Source organism: Sebastes fasciatus, chromosome 3, assembly GCF_043250625.1.
Source record: "Sebastes fasciatus isolate fSebFas1 chromosome 3, fSebFas1.pri, whole genome shotgun sequence".
NCBI classification, from domain to species: domain Eukaryota; kingdom Metazoa; phylum Chordata; class Actinopteri; order Perciformes; family Sebastidae; genus Sebastes; species Sebastes fasciatus.
This window is the reverse complement of record NC_133797.1, coordinates 38,401,688-38,421,965: the sequence shown is the minus strand read 5'-3', so window position 1 is coordinate 38,421,965 and position 20,278 is coordinate 38,401,688. Positions and strand designations below refer to the sequence as shown.

The 20,278-nt window shown below is 40.2% G+C and overlaps 1 protein-coding gene and 1 long non-coding RNA gene across 2 annotated transcripts in view; one reads left to right on the top strand and one right to left on the bottom strand.

Moving 5' to 3' along the window:
• LOC141765030 (parvalbumin-7-like) overlaps positions 1-20,278 on the top strand; it is a 52,010-nt gene that overhangs the window by 29,793 nt on the left and 1,939 nt on the right. The window contains exons 2-3 of the mRNA XM_074630851.1: positions 19,787-19,855; positions 20,055-20,184. Of these exons, the coding sequence (XP_074486952.1) occupies positions 19,795-19,855; positions 20,055-20,184 (191 nt within the window). The 5' untranslated portion in view covers positions 19,787-19,794. The remainder of the gene's footprint in view (positions 1-19,786; positions 19,856-20,054; positions 20,185-20,278) is intronic.
• LOC141765031 (uncharacterized) lies at positions 105-20,172 on the bottom strand. Its single transcript, XR_012593356.1, has 4 exons — positions 20,034-20,172; positions 19,727-19,906; positions 14,607-14,692; positions 105-1,598 (listed from the first exon to the last, which is right to left on the bottom strand). It is a non-coding gene; the product is annotated as an uncharacterized LOC141765031 (long non-coding RNA).

Below are 20,278 nucleotides of genomic sequence, written 5' to 3'. Positions count from 1 at the left end.
AGCTACAGACAGGGCGGGGTCAGAGTCTCTAATGGGGTGCAGGTGGCAGGTGGCACCTGAGAGGGCAGGTAGACTATGACAGAAGGTAGAGCAGAGAGGAGCAGTTTGTTTATTTGTTTCTTTGTTTTGCACTATTTAAGACTATACAACATCACACAAAACATAAAGTAATAATATAAAGTGCAGGAAGAGGCAAAAAACCCACTGGGCTTATCTGAAGCCTCCACCTACAGACAAGATTCATATAAAGAAATATGACTACATAATAGTGATAACAAACAGTAGGACAAGATATATATAATAATAACAATAAGAATACAGTAAATACGATACCATACGATACAACGTTATTGTCAGTTTGCACTAAAATTCATTTTGCATCCATAGGCAGCTCAGTTTGAGGAAAAAGTACACATCCAATAGACATCCTGTTACCATGGACAGACAGACAAGTAACACCCATCAGACAAAAAACAAAACACATCACAATTATTCATACATAACCCATTACAAAATGACCATCTGTCTTCTGGATTGACATGTCTTTAGCAGCACATTAATTATTATTTAGCAACAAGATGGACTTATGGACAAAAGCGTTCTTTCGCCTGATGCGGTTAAAAGTAGGGACTCTGAATTGCCTCTTGGAGGGCAGAAGTTGATATTCCCCATTTAAAACATGTAAGGGATCAGAAGAGATGCTGTTGGCAAGTCTGAGCATATTTGTTGTGAGCTGCTTGAAAGGAGGCTGTCACAGGTTGGACAATGATCTTGGCGCAGATTTTGATTTGGCTGTAAAGTTTAGTTTTTAGTTTTACAGATATACTACTGAGCCAGGCTGTGCTGCAGAAAAACAGGATACTCTGAATCACTGAACTGAAAAATAGAAAAATAATCTATCATATATATATATAAAAAAAGATAAGTGTGTGTGTGTGTGTGTGTTGCGTGGAAGTGTATGGTTAGTGTTTGTGAGGAGGAAATTGATTTAAATATCTATAATGATTTCTGGGCAATCATAACCAAACAACATTGTGAGTGGGAAAAAAATTCAAAACATAAAAACAGATGGACAACAACATGGGGAAAAGCAATTACAAGACAGCAGATGAATGACCCTTTAAGCGACTTTTGAAACTTTTGACAGATGAACAGTTTATTGATAGATGTGAAAAGCTACTCCATAATTTATATTCATGAATTTAGAACAATTCTGGCTGATGATGAGATGAAATAATCAGGTAAGATTATGTTAAAGGGTTAATTCATCAAATCACAAACGTGTTCTCATTGATGCCCATCTTTGCATGAACACAGTGAGGGTTTATATCCTGTTTTTTTTAAATATCCACAGCTGAAACTTCTGCTGACACCCAGGTGGCAACCTTAAAGCCTTAAAGGTGTGTCCACACCACCGCCCTCCTGTCACTATGATAACTTTTCTTTGTGTCTTGAAATGAAGTTTCGGGTGCATGTATTTGTGTTTGTTTTGTGTTTGGGAGGGACGGAGCACATCTTCTGCAGCACAGTCTCTATTATCCTGTCCACCGGGTAGCCTATAGCGTCACTTCACTTTCAGCAATGTGCTGCAGATTCACCTGGAAATAATAAACACAAAGGAGGAGTTAACACTTACAGAGTAGCAGTTTTTGGAAACCAGGTGACACAATCGATCATGCATTATTTAGTTTCATACTACGTTTTATTTTGAAAATGTTTTGCATCCCCCCCCTCGTCGTAGAGGCCACTGTACCAAAATCACCAACTGCAAATGAGTTTTGAAAATCAGGTGTAATAATAGAAGCCGTTGGGTCACATCGTGCCCGGGGAGTCCCCGAGCACTTCTCAGGAAGTGGCCTTTCGCTGATTATTCTCACCGAGCTTCTGTTTTATTCCAGGGTTCACAGTCACGTCTCCTCAAGACTCGGAGCCACCACACGCTCCATCTCAATGAGTAACTCCCACATTCAATTTGACTGATTAGCCTAAATACTTTGAACGAGCAAGACGGTTGTTAACTATTGGCAGCCGCTCCCAGCCTCCCACACGGTATCATCACACAAAGGAGGACGGTTCATGCATGTCACAAACACAACCTTACTCCGGTGTCTGCTGTCAAAAGAGTGCATATCAAAGTCAGCTGTTAGCATGATTTACTGCCAAGCAGAATAAACATGAAGTTATCAAGAGCTCCTTTTTGACCTTTTATTTAGTGCGATACAGTGAGGGATGAAGGATGTGTCTACTAAACACTTAACTAAACAGACTGAACTAAAAAGTAAAAGTCAAATTTAAAGAGACGGAGTGAGCCCTCCTTTAGTCTGAGCTGAATGAAATATCTAAATGGAGACAAACATGGTCTGAAATTAACTTTTTTTTTGTCTGCCACTCAGATATGTTATTTGCCACTTCTGAAGTCTAAATGAAGGAATAATATTTAGATCATAAACCTTCTATTTTACCTTAAAATACCTTCTTGTTGTCTGCTGATGTCTATTTTTTTTCACTTCATCTTGTTTTAGAGGTTTCTCAATATTTGGAAAGTGACACCACGTTGTTTATAGCTAGTCAATCAAGCTGTCAGATGAAATGATACATGAGCTTGTGAAGTCGATCCCGCAACAACTAGGCGTGTATGTATGTGTGTCTTTTTATGGTTCATAGTTATATGGGGAGAATTCGGTGAACATTGACTGTCAACGCCGGCGGTACACTGCCTGTGTCAGATTACATATCGTATCCACCGTTTGTAGCTATACCTACACAAAGTAATGCACTGTAATTCATATATATTTCACAAAATCAATCTGTATTTAAGCCACGCAATCGTGAACCAGGATGAAGAGCGAGAAACGCAGCGTAGGGAGGAGGTCGGGGTGGATGGGTGGATGGGTGGGTCAAAAAACACCAGACTTTCACCCAGGAGACCGCTGTTTATGTCCCGTGTGAAACCAGAAGTCAACGTTGACTTATTTGTCACGTAACTTCCGTACTTAAGTAACACTACTTCAGGAGTTATTTTAAGTCAAACCACGATCTTTTCCTAAACCTAAGCAAGTAGTTTGTTGCCCAAACCTAAGGAAGTTGTTACCTGTGAAGACGGAATTTTATTTTGAAAAGACTCCATGCATGTAACGAGTGGAAATGGACACGTGTTGCTGTACATTCTTAGGAAAACGAAGGAAAAAGGAGGAATAACTCTTTCAGTTATCACATGAACCGTTGTATGAGGATACGTTGAACTATTTAAGGTGTTGTCTTTTCAGCAAGATGGAAGTTTCTTTTTCCAGAGACTTTTGTTGATGAAGATGGCGACGGCCAAAATGACAAACTCAAGGCTTTAAAACGGCAGCCCACAAACCAATAGGTGATGTCACGGTGACTGCGTCCACTTCTTATATACAGTTTATGGGCCAGCGCCTTGCATGGTAGCTTTCTGCCTTTGGTTGTGAATGTGTGTGTTCAGCATGGTTACTTTACGCCTCAGCTGTTCTTTGTTGTCGCCTCACAGCGCAGAGGGTCGCAGGTTCGAACCCGGCTTTGGGCCCTTCTGTGTAGAGTTTGCATGTTCTCCCCATGTTAACGTGGGTTTCCTCTCACAGTCCAAAGACATGCAGGTTAGGTTGAATTAGGTGAATGTGAGCGTGAATGGTTGTCTGTCTCTATGTGTCACCCCCCACCCCATGCGACCCTGAATGGGATAAGCGGCTACAGATAATGGATGGATGAATGTTCTTTTTTGCCTTCAGATAATTTAAGGTGCCAAACTACAGGTATTTTTTTTCCCATGTAGACTGCATTAATTCATAATGAATACACGTGTTAACATTGCCAGTGCTTTAGTTAAGTAAACCCTGTCACCCTCCTCCAGCTACTTAGTCAACTCTTTTCTTGCAGCACGTGCTAACATTATTCCTTTCTTCTCTCACTTCTTATCTCAATGGAAGCAGAAAGTCCACATTCTCCAAATCACTAGCGTTACATAGAAACACACACACACCCTTTATACATAAACACATCAGCCGGCGGCGGTGACCTCTCAACCTTCTTTTGTAGCTGACAATTATAAGTAAATAGAGACGAGGGCTGGTGATAGCTGAAATTAGTCTGAGAGGAAATAATTGGAAGAAAATGTGAGGTGGTGAAAGTTTATAACACTAGATGTCAGCAAAGTTGTGCAGTTCGTGTGTGTGCGTGTGTGTGTGTGTGTGTGTGTGGGGGTGGGTGAGAGGGAGGCAGCAACCGTGATTTATCCTCCAATCTGAAAGGGTTTCTTAATGCTGCCGATGAAATGTAGGTTACTGATTGTTGTTATGATTTCTAATCAGTCTTGATCCATCTTGACGTCTCTTTGTGACGTCACTTCTACTTTAGACTCTCTGAGCGCTGACAACGACGGGGGAGTATTCATTCATACTGTATGTCAACATATCATATGCTCTTCATTTAAAAGTATTGCACATATGTTCATAGTATTTTTCATATTTCTATTGTAAACTTTTCTTTTCTATATTTGTGTTTCTTGACTTTGCAGTACTTGTGTTTTATTTTTATTTTCTCTTGCACCAAAACACCGAAGCAAATTCCTTGTATGTGAAAACCTACTTTGTTAAATTAATCATACATGTTTTATGTGTTCAAAATGTACCTTAATTTGTCAAATATTTAATACTCTTATCAACATGGGAGTAGACAAATATGCTGCTTTATGTAACTGTGTGCATATATTTATTATTGTAAATCAATTAACAACACAAAATAATGACAAATATAAGTTTTTTCTCGCCAAAATTTTGTAAAAATTTGGAGCGTTATTTATCCTCCTCTCAACAAGCTAGTATGACATGGTTGGTACCAATGGATTTATTAGGTTTTCTGGTTTCACATGATACCAGTATCTTCACGGTACCTTTAAAACACATTAATGCATTAAAGAAATTAGTGGCGTTAAAACAAATTTGCGTTAACGCGTTATCACGTTAACTTTGACAGACTGATTCTGATTCGATATATCTGCTCGGCTTATAGTTGCATTTCCCACACAAAGACAGAACATCCACGGCCTCTTTAAGCTTCAGTGCTGCACCTCAGATGGTTGTTTGCTTTTTAACTACAACACCTGAATCACTGCATCAGTGGCTACACACACACACAGACTGAACGAGCTGAATGAACAGAGGGATTACTGCCTTCACATTCTTCAGTAAATCAAACAAGGTGTACTGAAGGCGTTTTCCCTGCAGACGTTCACCGTGATCTGTGCCTGTTTCTGACTTCTTGTTTGCATAAATGTTCAACTTATTAGTGTGCAAACAGTAAAAACGTACTCAACTACTAGTGTGTATGTGTGTGTGTGTGCGTGTGTGTCAACACATATTGACTCCATGTCTATTTTCATGCATCCTGAGATAGATGGATCCTTTGAAACGCTGCTCGTATAACAGACCGTCACCAGCCCTGAATTGCAGAAACATTTTTCAAGGGTGTATTTATCTTCAAGGTCAGACCAGCTGCTGGTGTGTGTGTGTGTGTGTTTGTGTGTGTGTGTGTATAAGAGAGAATGTGTGGATTGTGAATGTGTGAAAGAAGGTGTGTGTGTGTATACTGTAACTGTGTTTGTATATAGTTTATTGCATGCTAGCCTTGGAATATAACTTTGAAACACAAGTACACTGTAAAAAGACGTCTGCTGATGACACATAATGAGTCATTAAGTTGACAGACAAATAGATACCAAACACACACTCACACACACACACACACACAGAGAGAGAAACAGAAGAAGTGAGACTGACAGAAAGTCTCAACAAACACACGGCTTGTGTTTACCATGTTGACAGCTGGTTACCGTAGAGACGCCATCAGGGAAGTAGAAAAAGGAAGAACACGGGGCTCATCTAAATACTGACACTTTATGTCAGATGTAATGTCACTCTGATGCTATAATATATACTGTAGTATAATACTGGTGGTACAACTTGAGAATTCTTATCCAAAATCTGATATCCACTGCTTCAAAAGCTACTTTTAGACAGTGGTTTATATATATATATGTAGGGGTGTTATTAAAAAAAAAAAAAAAGATGAATTACAGAGTCAGGGGACGGTGATAATATTCAGAAAAAATATTCAGAATTTCCGAGATTTATGTGGCCAATTTACGAGAAAAAAACTCACAAATTTGTGAGATTGTAGTCATAAAGTTACGAGAAAAATAAACTTGGATATTCTCTGAGATTAAAGTGGCCAATTTATGAGAAAAAACCTATTGCGAGATTATAAAGACGTACATTTACGAGAAAAAATACTTGATTATTGGTACAGCTGTCTAACAGAACTAAGAGCCAAGGAACATTATTACACAGCTTTGTTGAATACTCGATTCTGATTGGTCAATCAGAGCGTTCTACAGTCTGTTATTTCTTTATAGCAGAGCGTTGCTATGTAGAACAGACCGTTGCTATGGGCACAGTTCTGATGTCGGACTGGGGCGGACCGTTTTTGTGTCAAATGATTGATTCTTTAAGTAAGTAGCCGTGTAATAAGCAGGATCATGTACAGCTGGCAGGTCGTTGTTGTCCCCGTCGGGGTTACTTTCACAACAATGACCGGCTTGCTGTACATTATCCCTTACTTATCGTTCTCATCTCATGGCGCCACTTTGTAACGTACTGGATAGCCCAGCGTGTCAAACTATGACACGCAGTAAACACGTGGTTAACGTTGTAAATTTCTGACGTGTTGGAGATGAGACAATTGGAGATAATGCTGGTCACCCGCTGTCCCTAAACACACCAAACAATCAGCATGACTAACTGGAACTTACCAGATCTGATGTCTCATTACTTAACAGGTCGGCTGTGTAACAACTTGGTGCATTCCTTTTAAAACTCACCATCTCCCACACACACACGCCCACACACACCAGCCGTATTATTAGCACTAACTATACCACTAGAAACCAGTGCCTGCAGAGCACTCAGAGTGGGGCTTCCTTCTCCCACTCCTCTGAACATGTTGGCTTGGACTCACTGAGGGGAGCTGCTGTCAAACCACCAACCCAAATGAGAACAAACTGTAGGCTCGTTAATGTCACATTACTTTACTAATTACTCAACAGCAGGAGTAAATACATTACAAAAGTAGTTGCATTACTTTTGTTACACAATGTAGCTCCACCAAAGGTTTCTTTAAACAACTCTAATGCCTCCACATCTTCTGTTTTTACATTTCTTTCTGTACTTGACTGCAGTCTTTGCGGTGTGTTCAAATGCAACTTGTCGGGCCAAGACAAAGGCGACGTGAGGCGACGCAACAGCCGGCCTTCATCGCCGCTGATTCTTTCACGTCGGCTTGGTGTGTCTGGGTCTTAACACGTCCTGGACCAGTCTGTCTACTGAACACACAAAGACAAAACTGATATTAACCTCCGATCAAAGTCTCAGTAAGGCAGCGAAGATGCAGACCACTAAACTGTCAAAGTAACAGAGCGTTAGTGAGATTAGCAATTGTAATGTAAGTCAGTAAAACGTGAGGTGATTCGTGCTTGAGCAAAAACATATGTGACCTGCTCCATCATTATGAGTCACATTGACCCCAAAACACATTTTGAGTTATCTGACTGTAAAGAGGAAAGTCTCAGCTTTATGGCAATACCAAGATTATCTTTCTACGCCAAATATTCGATGAGATATGCTCTTTCAAAGTTTGACTGTCATGAAACATTACTTTTGAGAAAAAGGGCATTAAAGATAAGAATTCATTTTCAGCCATTTTTTGCATTGATTAAAACACATTTATTAAGACTCAAGTCTAAATGAACACAATATGTTTTGGTCAAAAGTGACACCCAACATTTCATAATGTAGCCTGCACATACCTTCATGCATACATGTGCACATAGTCACGAGCATGTGATGTGCACGTGGCCACGTGCATGCGTATGACCACAAGCAGTACAGTAGATAGGGCTAGAAGTCCATGTAGAAAAGAATCCAAAATGTATAGAATAAAATTTATAAAATATAAAAAAATATACTGTACATATGATATAATATATAGTATATATGTTTATTTCAATATAATAATAATTATATGAAGAATACATAATTAAAAATATTAAATATGGAGCCATGTGCACACAGGTACAAACTTACAAGTCCATATCCAAACAATAAAAAAAACATACTAGAAAAAGGATAGCATATGAACAAATATTATGTACATATTATGTATGTACAATATTATATAAAATAATACATAATAGAAATATAGATATAATAGAAAGACTATGAAATGTGTTGCCTGTACTCATTCTGCTGGCTTCTTCTGCAGCTCACTGTATCCTTTCACAGGGTCATATGGGAGCTGATCTTCTCAAGGAGATCCAGATGTTTCTCATCTACAAAATGACATAAAGTGAAAAGCATAAAGTGAAAAATCAAGTCATCTCAAAGATTTTAGGCTGGCTAAATCATGTTGAATCATTGTTGAATGAGGACTGATCATTATCATATTAATACAGCCCTATATTCATTAACATAGCCTATTCACCATGTGATATCAGATTAATATACAACATATCATTTTACTATATGTTAAGCTATTTCTTTTGCTATTTAAAATGATATCCTCACCTTTTGTGTCTCTCACAGCAACCCTGTCTGTCCCTGTCCCTGTCTCCTAGAAATGACATTTGTATATTGTTTTCATAAAACCTGGTGTGGTGAGGAGGTAACAGCTGCCTGGATTATGTTCAGATACAACGCTTCTTTCAATGAATTAAACACTTCACAACATTTCCCTTTTAATAATAATAGTTTCTAGGAGACAGGCACCTGAGAGACATACCTGAGACAGACAGACACCTCAGAGACACACCTGAGACACACAGACACCTGAGAGACACACATGAGACAGACAGACACCTGAGAGACACACATGAGACACACAGACACCTGAGAGACACACATGAGACAGACAGACACCTCAGAGACACACATGAGACACACAGACACCTGAGAGACACACATGAGACACACAGACACCTGAGAGACACACATGAGACACACAGGCACCTGAGAGACACACATGAGACACACAGACACCTGAGAGACACACATGAGACAGACAGACACCTGAGAGACACACATGAGACAGACAGACACCTGAGAGACACACATGAGACACACAGACACCTCAGAGACACACATGAGACAGACAGACACCTGAGAGACACACATGAGACACACAGACACCTCAGAAACACACATGAGACAGACAGACACCTGAGAGACACACATGAGACAGACAGACACCTGAGAGACACACATGAGACACACAGGCACCTGAGAGACACACCTGAGACAGACAGACACACAGACACCTGAGAGACACACATGAGACAGACAGACACACAGACACCTGAGAGACACACCTGAGACAGACAGACACACAGACACCTGAGAGACACACATGAGACACACAGACACCTGAGAGACACACCTGAGACACACAGGCACCTGAGAGACACACCTGAGACAGACAGACACCTATAGACTACACACACTGACACACACATTAGTAGCTGCTATTAATGCTTCTTAGCCTGCTCTAGAGTGATTTAAAAGTCTTTAAAACAAACAGATAAAATAAGGATAGTGTAGTTTAACTATAAGAACTTACCATCAGTCATTTCTTTCATCTGGTCGCGTCTTCTCTCATCTCCTCCGGTGTAGAGAGCGGCGCTGTTTTACAGTTTGCAGCTACACTGGTACTCCCGGCCGGGCGATCTCAGTCTCTTTAACACTGTCCTGATTTAATAACTATAATCAGAGACATTTCGTGCCACCATCGGCTCAGCCATGAGTGGAATATCTTCCTCCTCGCCTTCCTCCAACTCTCTTTCTCCGTCCTGATCAGCGGATTGAGAGCTAGCCTAGCCTCTAGCGTTAGCAGGGCGTCCGACCCGACCCGGCGCACCCGCTGTCCTCATCGCCCGCTGTCCTCATCACCCGCTGTCCTCATCACCCGCTGTCCTCATCACCCGGTGTCCTCATCACCCGGTGTCCTCATCACCCGCTGTCCTCATCACCCGGTGTCCTCATCACCCGGTGTCCTCATCACCCGCTGTCCTCATCACCCGGTGTCCTCATCACCCGGTGTCCTCATCACCCGCTGTCCTCATCACCCGCTGTCCTCATCACCCGCTGTCCTCATCACCCGGTGTCCTCATCACCCGGTGTCCTCATCACCCGCTGTCCTCATCACCCGGTGTCCTCATCACCCGGTGTCCTCATCACCCGCTGTCCTCATCACCCGCTGTCCTCATCACCCGCTGTCCTCATCACCCGGTGTCCTCATCACCCGCTGTCCTCATCACCCGCTGTCCTCATCACCCGGTGTCCTCATCACCCGCTGTCCTCATCACCCGCTGTCCTCATCACCCGCTGTCCTCATCACCCGGTGTCCTCATCACCCGCTGTCCTCATCACCCGCTGTCCTCATCACCCGGTGTCCTCATCACCCGCTGTCCTCATCGCCCGCTGTCCTCATCGCCCGCTGTCCTCATCGCCCGCTGTCCTCATCGCCCGCTGTCCTCATCACCCGGTGTCCTCATCACCCGGTGTCCTCATCACCCGCTGTCCTCATCACCCGGTGTCCTCATCACCCGGTGTCCTCATCACCCGCTGTCCTCATCACCCGGTGTCCTCATCACCAGCTGTCCTCATCACCCGCTGTCCTCATCACCCGGTGTCCTCATCACCCGGTGTCCTCATCACCCGCTGTCCTCATCACCCGCTGTCCTCATCACCCGGTGCGGTGAAATAATCTGAATTTAAGTCGGTCCAGTTGTCGTCAGATGTAGCACCTCTAACAGGAATTTAATTTAAAAGTCGAGCGATGTTTTCCTCACGTGAATTCATCTTGTCAAGCAGCTATCTCCTCTGTCAACCAGCTCTATTGAGCCGCGTCAATACACAGCGGACTTCCGGTAAAAACTTTACGACAACGTTATGTTTAAGAGCTTCAAAACTAGACTTATCATTTGAATTTTACATCGATTCTTACTTTGTATTAAAGCTGAGACTTTATTTATTCAGAAACGCATAAAAAAACAAAACAACCCAAAACACACTTTTTCATAAAAAAACGTGTTTTTACAAGAATGCACTGCCGCGACTTACGACTCATTTTGATAGAGCGGGTCACATATTCACACGCCACATAAAGCTGCCTTAGTAAAATTGTTTTCAGATTCTGGACAAACAAACCACAGACTGTATATAAGAAGTGGACGTAGTCACTGTGACGTAGTCACTGTGACGTCACCCATTGGTTTGTAGACTACGGTTTGGAAGCCTCGAGTTCTGCATTTTGGCCGTCGCCATCTTGGTGAAGTGACACGAGAGGGTGGAGCTAATTATAACCGAATGCTGAATAAGACATTTTTAGGCGACCAAAAAAGGTTAAAATTAACTTCCCTGAAGTGAAAACAAACTGTGAAAGAGTTAAAGTTCTACGACGAAAACACGGACAACTCCCAGACCGGACAACGCAAGGTAGCCCCGCCCTAAAGCATCCTCTGCTTTATGGTCTATTTGACTCTAAATGGAACCAAAATTTACTAAATGAACATCATGCTGTATTGAAGAAGACTTGAAACTAGAGATTGAGACCATAAACTCATGTTTACAATGTTTACTGAGGTAGTAAATGAAGTGATAATGCTCCATTGAGCCTCCTATCAGTGCAGTGACTGGGATACCCCAGTGATACCAGTAACACACACACAGCTGTGGCTCGTATCCACCCCTGCCATGACTTAATGCACCACCTGCTGCTGAATAGTAAGCTGGTCATTAAAAACACATTAAATTCCCCTCTCTCTCTCTCTCTCTCTCTCTCTCTCTCTCTCTATCTCTCTCTCTCTCTCTATCTCTCTCTCTCTCTGTTACCTCCTTCTCCTCTATTATTTTCAATTTGAAAACTTTTCTATTGCTGCTTATAACCTGTCCTCACAACCCTACACTTTGCGTGTTCTGTTCTCCAGAGTTAATAACATTCATTAGCCCCATTATTCCTCTGCCATGTCTCCAGTCGTGTCCTTGACCTGCCTCTCCTCATCATCTATTGCTTCATTTACACTAACCCATCCATATGTATCTCTCCCCTGACCCGTCCTCCCCACCACTAATCCCTCCTCACCCTCCGTGTCTTTCTACAACTGTGGTTAAGAGCTGATGAGGGCTAATTCAATAGAGGGTCTCAGGACAGTACAGTGAGAGAACAGAGGGGTCAGCACAGGACATGAAGGGACAGACAGCAGACAAGTATTTGTTATGCATGAGGGTGTTGAGCAACATGGCTCCAGGACTGTACGACAGGGACATGATCTCTGAAATGCATCACATATTAATATGAGTGATGTTATTCCGCTGAGACCGGATTATGTGACACTAGGTTGCATTGAAACAGAATTATCATTGAGGTATGAGGGCTTGTTGTTCAGGCTGTTCTCGTACACTGTTCATAGTTATACCTACAAAAAAGTAATGCACTGTCATACGTATACATACCACGAAATCAATTTGTATTTAATCAACGGGAACCAGGAAGTATACAGAGCGACAAACGCCGTGTAGGGTAGGGAGGAAGTCGGGGCAGATGGGTGGGTGAAAAAACGCTCAACCAGGAAACCGCTGTTCATGTCCGGTGTGAAACCAGAAGTCAACGTTGATTTATTTGTCACGTACTCAAGTAACGCTACTTCCGAAGTTATTTCAACCCAAACCACAATCTTTTTCTAAACCTAACCAAGTTGTTTCCTGTGAAGACGGAAGTTTATTTTGAGAAGACTGTATGCATGTAACCGCCGGAAACTGACACGTGTTGCTGGACATTCGTAGGAGAACGCACAAATAATGAAGTGTTGTATGAGGATATGGTGTGTTGTTATGAGGGTCAACTAAACTGGGATCATTTTAACAGACATTAACAGGTTTTCAGCTTTTTTAAGGCTGAATGATTGACCTACATCAATGTAAAAAAGTGTTTGTAATTAACATATCAGTCTCTCTCTACACTGTCAAAAGCCGGTACCAACCATGTCGTACTAGCTCATCACCGAGGAGGATAAATAACGCTCCAAACTTGCGCTAAATTTTGGCGAGGAAAAACTGGTATTGACCTCTGACCTCAAGATATGTGAATGAAAATGGGTTTTATGGGTACCCACGAGTCTCCTCTTTACAGACATGCCCACTTTATGATAATCACATGCAGTTTTGGGGCAAGTCATAGTCAAGTCAGCACACTGACACACTGACAGCTGTTGTTGCCTGTTGAGCTGCAGTTTGCCATGTTATGATTTGAGCATATTGTTTTATGCTAAATGCAGTAAATAAATGAATATGCATACATGTATACATATATTCGCATAAAACAAGCATATTTGAGTATTAAATACTTGAAAAATGTCCCTTTAAGATACATTTTGAACGGATAAAAAATGTGTGAATAATTTGCGATTAATCACGATTAACTATTTTAATCGATTGACAGCTCTATTAAAAACCTGGATTATAAGACAAAACAAACTCAAAAGCTTTAAATAACATCAATATTAACTTACAAACAAAAGGTCTACTTTGGGATAAAATGCCTTTTTGTTTAACTGGCTGCAGGCTTGTAACAGCTCAAGTGGCTTTCTCTTTATATATATATCTCATACATACACCTACCATAAATGAATTCCTCTCTTGGTCTTGACTGGCATAAGGGAAGGAGATGGTCTACTATCACTCAACAAAAGATAAGCAAATGAGAGAGAGAGAGAGAGAGAAAGAAAGAGAGAGAGAGAGAGTCACACAAGCTGTCAGGATCCTGACAGGATAGAGATTGATAAGTGATAAGACGATAAGGATGCAGAGAGAAAGAGGAGTGGATTTGATGTGCTGGAGAGAGGAAAGTGGAAGGGGAGGAGATATGAAGGAGAGATTAAGAAAGTGATGGACAGAGAGATGAAGGAGAGATACTGGGAGAAAGGAAGTGAAGAGAAGAGAGAGAGAGGAGTCCATACAACTGCAGCATGGCTTTCCCTTACAAGCTTTTAGTTCTCCACAATGGCACATATTTTCAGTCTCTGTACTTGTTAATAATTGGGCAGGAAGAGTACTAGAACAAGACTGCAAGAACAGCACAGCAATTTCAATGTTTCCCTCTTATCTTAAGACTTTAAAAACAGTGAGAACTGCAGCAGTGAGAGGACACATGCACAGAACAAATGAAAGAAAAGTTCTAGATGTGTGTAAAAAAGAAGGTGAGGGAGCGAGAGAAGACCTGGGAGGAGATACGGTCCGAGTGGTCCGTCAGATAAAGTGGGATTATTAATAGGCCTGTGTGTGATTTGTTAGTGCTGCAGAGAAAACGATCGCACTCCAGGGCCGCCGGTGGTGTGCGTCACATCTTGACAACCACCCCACCTTTCTCAAAATAGAGAGAATACGTAGAGGTGGGGATGTGGTGGGTGAGGTGAGGGGGGTAAACGGGGTAAGTGTGTTTGTGTTTGGAGGCAGCTATAAAAGTCTTATTGTGTCCCATCTTACCTCCATCTCCAACCCCTTCTCTCTGGTCTCTACTCCATCACCTCTCCTCTGGCCCTCTCTCTCCTCTCAGGTGCACTCATCCACTCCTTCATTCAGGTAAGACAGAGAAGAAATATCAAATGTTTGTCAGCAGAGAATTAAAAAAGGAACACACAATAGAAGTCTTTCAGGTGCTTTGGTCAGAATGAGCTGTACGTGAACAGAAAGATGAAATACAATGATTACTGACGTTATCTGTGACGAGCAGATATGATGCAACTGAATGAAATAACTCTGCTAGTTGTGTGAATAATGAAGCCAAGGTGAAACATGACAATAAAATATGTCGTAGCTGTATAGTAGAGGTGCATTTGGATAAACCTCTGAGTTAATGCTCTCAGAAAATCCATCAGAGGCATCACAGATTATATAAAACACGACTTGAATAAAATGGAATATGAATAAAAATACTGAGGCACATGTCAACATGTATATATCTAAAGAAATCTGTAAAAACATGATTCTCATGTATTTGATTTAGACTGCTCCTTTAATTCCAAATAAACTTAATCATAAAGAAAGCAATGACAACCCACGTAAACGCAGAACAGTTTCACTTTTGGTTTTAACAACACCTCGTACAAACTATGGAGGACGGAACCGGCAAAAATAAATAAATAAACGAATAAAGGAAAAAATAATAATGAATGAAATGAGAAATAATGAATACATTTACAAAATTAAAAAAATTAAAACAAAAATAAATGAAGAATAAAGAAATGTATAAAGAAAAGATTACAGAAATAAATAAGTTTGAGGAAATAAATAGGGGGGAAATGCAATGGGAAAATCATGCAGACAAAAATAAATACATAAATAAATACAATTTAATAATGAATACATTTAAAAAAATAAATTAAAAATAAATGCAAAATAAATACATTTAAAAGTTAATAAATTAATGAATAAATAAATAAAATAGAAGAGTAGATAGATAGGGAAATTAATACAAAAGTAAATAAATAAAGAAGCAAATTAAAACAGAAATATCAATTTATGTCACATTTATTAATTAATACCTACATTTATTTTTATATTATTTTAGTACATTTAATGGCATAATTGTTTTTTTTATTTATTTGTAATTTTTTTATATCTATTATTTTATACCTATTTATTTTTTATTTTGGCAGGCTCCGACCTCCATAACAAACCACTTCTTTTCTAGTCCAACCCGGCTCTTCGTCCTTTAAAACACAGGGCTGTTTTTGGAGGAATTGTTTTTCTAAAAGTTTATTTGGTTGGGTGTTAATCTTTCACGTCTCTGCTCCCCTGCATGCTGCGATGTGTTGTTTCCTTTGTGTTGTTTTCCTCTCTGCAGTAGCCTGTACCAAATGAAAGGTGGTGTCAGGAGCAGGTGTTGGTCTAATGGCTGTTTTCTTGGCTCTTGTGTCACCGTGAACAGGCGTTTATGCACACAGTGCCATGGCACGGTAGCCAGGATGTTAAGTACAGTAGATGTTTTCATTGTTGTTACTATTTCGACTGGACCCAGACGCTCAATGTGACGGCCTCTTTTAATAAATGACACACTGCTGACTGTGTGGTCATCAGAATCTTTTTAACTTGCAGAGATGTTTAGTGTTGTAGGCTGATGAAGCTTTCTGGAGTTCTCAACCAATTAAACCCACTTATCCAGCGTAGTTGTTCACTGCAGGACAGATCTTGGCATTGTGCATTGCAATTTCTTTTACATTTTAAAGGTGCTATTGATAACATTGACAACATTCAACCACTAGATGTCATATTCTCCCTCCCCCGTTCCATTGCGTATACTTCACAACAAGTCGTTGCCCGGCATTTACCGTCAATCTCAGCTATTTATCCGTTTTCTCCACACTAACTGACGAGACACCACGTGATACCAAACGCCAGATATCTTCCACTGATATAAACAAAACATTCATTTTGGACACGCCAAAACTTTTAAAATGATTAATTGACAATCATAATAATTTTTTTCAGGGAAAGCCATACTTTTATTCAGCACTGTAGATGTATTATATTTAAAAAATATGTATTTGTCTACATAAAAATGTTATCAATAAGACCTTTAAAGGTCCAGTGTGTAGGATCTGGCGGTATCTAGTGTTGATGTGAAGAGATTGCAACCAACTGAAGCTTCTCCCGTGTGCCAAGCGTGTTGGAGAGCTACGGTGGCCAACGCAAAAACGCAAATGTCCCTCTCAAGAGCCATCTGGAGCAGAGCTAGTACCTAGTGTGTGTGTGTGTGTGTGTGTGTGTGTGTGTGTGTATGTGGGAAGTGAGTGTTGAAGCAAGAGAGAGAGAGAGCGGCGGCGACGGGAGCAAGTAACGTTATCGACTCCGGCCCAAGCAGGAAAAGTTAACGGAGTTTGGTTTGTCTGTTCTGGGCTACTGTGCAACATGGCGGACTCAGTGAAGAGGACCCGCTCCCTACGTAGATATAAAGGGCTCATTCTAAGCTAACGGAAACACAGCGATTCTTATTATCAGGTGATTATACACTAAAGAAAACATACTTATTCATATTATATTCCATTTCTGCCAATACATCCCCCCTGAAATGTTACAGACCGGTCATTTAAGCTACAAGGACACTTAAAGGGCTCGGTTGCTGCAAAGGGTGATGGAAGATTTGTGTCGTAATGTCTGTGAGTTGTTACGACTACGTTGGCAACACTGATCCAGAAATGTCCGTCAAGGTTTGTTGTTGACAGACAAAAGATGAAATAATGGATCTGAACAACCTCTCTGTCTTAAACAAACCAAAACAACCTGACCACATCTTTAGCTGCACGGCGTTTTATTTGTAAGACATTATCTTACAGATGGAGAAATGTTTGCACATCTCAAAACCACAAACAGATGCTCACTAACTGTCTTTTTGCTGCAGTAAAATGTGGACACACAACAGGTGGAGAGAAAGTTGAGTTGGATAGAGAGGATGAGGATGACGACCTACAGTATCTCTGTTTTTTTATTAGTCACTGTGTCCTTTGGTCAAACATTTTGTCGGGGTGAAGACCTGCAGAGGGACGATCAAAACTACTCCACCGAGGCTCTGTCAGTCTCATATCCTCACCAAGGCGCTATGTGGCAACAAACACACACTCTCACAACACGCGAGCTCAGTTCTCTCTTATAGCCACAAACACAATTCAACACTTGTTGCCTGAGCTCTAAACAGATAAAGGTCTGACACCCACTGGCAGCTACCGGGTACTGCAGCGTTCTGCAACTGAGGGGACACTTTCACTATGTTTTCAACCTTTGGGGAAACATCACTGAGCAGGTCCTTTACACTCCTTCTGAGCCACATCCAGCTTTACATTCATACTACACACACAGCCCAGTCTCCCACTGTGAACACTGGACATTTTCACTGGAAAGTTTAGGGGTTAAATGTGAAAAATGTTAATTATTATTCAGTGACCATGTTTGAATTTAATACTGGATATTATAATGAGACATTCTTAGAAAACATGCCACAGTTTGCATAACGATAATATTAGTTTGGCTGTTCTCGTCTTTAATGTCTTAATGTTATATACATCATAGGTGTAGTCAATTGTTCACTGTATTTCCAGAAACAGTAAATTTTCCAGTTTGTAAACTGGAAGGAAAAGACCAGTAGCAGCCCAGCAAGTGGTGCAATCCTCCAGTCAGATGTACAATGCTAGAATCTTGTGTTAATGTATGAATAACACTCACCGGGCCTCATGCAGGAAGCGATATACGAACGAATTTACTCTTATTTTTGTTCGTATCCACGATTATTAGCCTTATATTCACCAACGTTTTGTTGTTTTTGCTCTTCTCTTTGGTAAGAGAAAAGATAAGATAATAAAAAACATCTTGTTTTCACATTCCACAAATTGTTTGTCCAACACAAAGAAACATAAGTTTTACATTTGAGGAACATAAAAACATACATGAATATCATAATACAATTTAGATTATTATCTGTTTTAGAGTAATTATAATAATTGGCTTATTAAAGAAATACTCAACACAGTCTCACGGCAGTTCATGAAATAGTCATTATCTATCTACCGATCTATCTATCTACAGTATCTATCTATATATCTATCTCTTATTTTTTCGTAGACGTATGATTACAAATATATAAGTTTTGGAAGAATAGAAAGAAAATGTACAAGAATAAAGAAGTAAATGACTTGTGATTGTGCATAGTTGTGCAGTATGTATGTAAAAGGCGAATGGTTAGATAATGTCGTTGTGTATATATGTATTTGTGTCTCCTTAGTGTATGCCAGACTGTATTCATGCCCAGGTCTTCAATTCTAAACTTTGGCCTTGAATCATAACATTTCTTTGAGGCGTCTTCTGAATGCCTGAATGTAATTCTACCAACGTCAACATCCTCTTTGTTTGTGTGCATGTCGACTCCAACCAACAAACTATGTTCATGTCCTATTATCTAGTATCTCTGGGCCAAACTTTTATTTATTCATTTTATAACCAATACGTTCTCAGATATGGAGGATGGAACCTGCCAAAATAAAAATAAATTAATAAATAAATGACTCAGTAATTAAATAAATATGCCATTAGAAGTAGCAAAAATAATATTAAAAATAAATGGTCATTAATTAATTGAGAAAATGTGACATAAATTGATATTTCTGTTTCAATTCAATTTTTTATTTATTATTTATTTTTACATTTATCTATTTATTTTTTTAATTTAGTTGTATTCATCTATTTACTTTTGCAAGTATAAATGTATACGTTTAAAATTTCATAAAATTAACTACATAAATATATAAAAGTGAAAATTAAACATAAAAGTAAATAAATAAGCAAATTAACACAAAATTAAATAAATAAAAAATCACATTTTATCAATTAATTAATTACGGTTACTTTTAATATTATTTTTTCTAGGTTTAATGGAAGATTTATTTATTTATCAATAATTTATTTTTGAATTTGGCAAATTCCGTCCTCCATACTCAGAAACATGCACACATGACACTTTAAATGTGGCTTTTGTGCGAAATCCTCGACTCTTGTGCTCCCAGTTCAGCTGTTGTCTGCACTACACTCTTTGAAATATTGCTTTTTTTATTTCTCACCCTTTATGTGCTCTCTCTCTCTCTCTCTCTCTCTCTCTCTCTCTCTGTCCCTCTCTCCAGCTGACAAAATGTCGATGACAGATCTGTTGAAAGCTGAGGAGATCAAGAAAGCTCTTGAAGCCTTTGCAGGTCTGTAACAGTTGTGGAGTCGACATGTGGTGTCCTCAGCAGAAAACAGGCCTACAAAGTTCCACAAGTTAGCTGACAAAGCAAACCCACACACATTTTTATCTTTTCAAACCAGTGTGTACAAAAGTGTCTAATGTAAAGAAGAGAAGAGCTGTTTGATGGTTGAGTCAGTCTGTACCTGCTGTCTTTCCTTTTGTAGGAGAAACATTCGACCCTAAGAAGTTCTTTGAAATGGTGGGAATGAAGGCCATGACAGCTGAAAACGTCAGGAAGGTCTTCCAGGTTCTGGATGTGGACGGCAGCGGCTTCATAGAGGAGGAGGAGCTCAAGTGAGGAAGTCACACAGACACAAAAGAAAACAGAAAAAGAAGAGACTGCATAGTTGTGTTCATAACAGTGATCTTTGTCTGCATCACTCTGTAC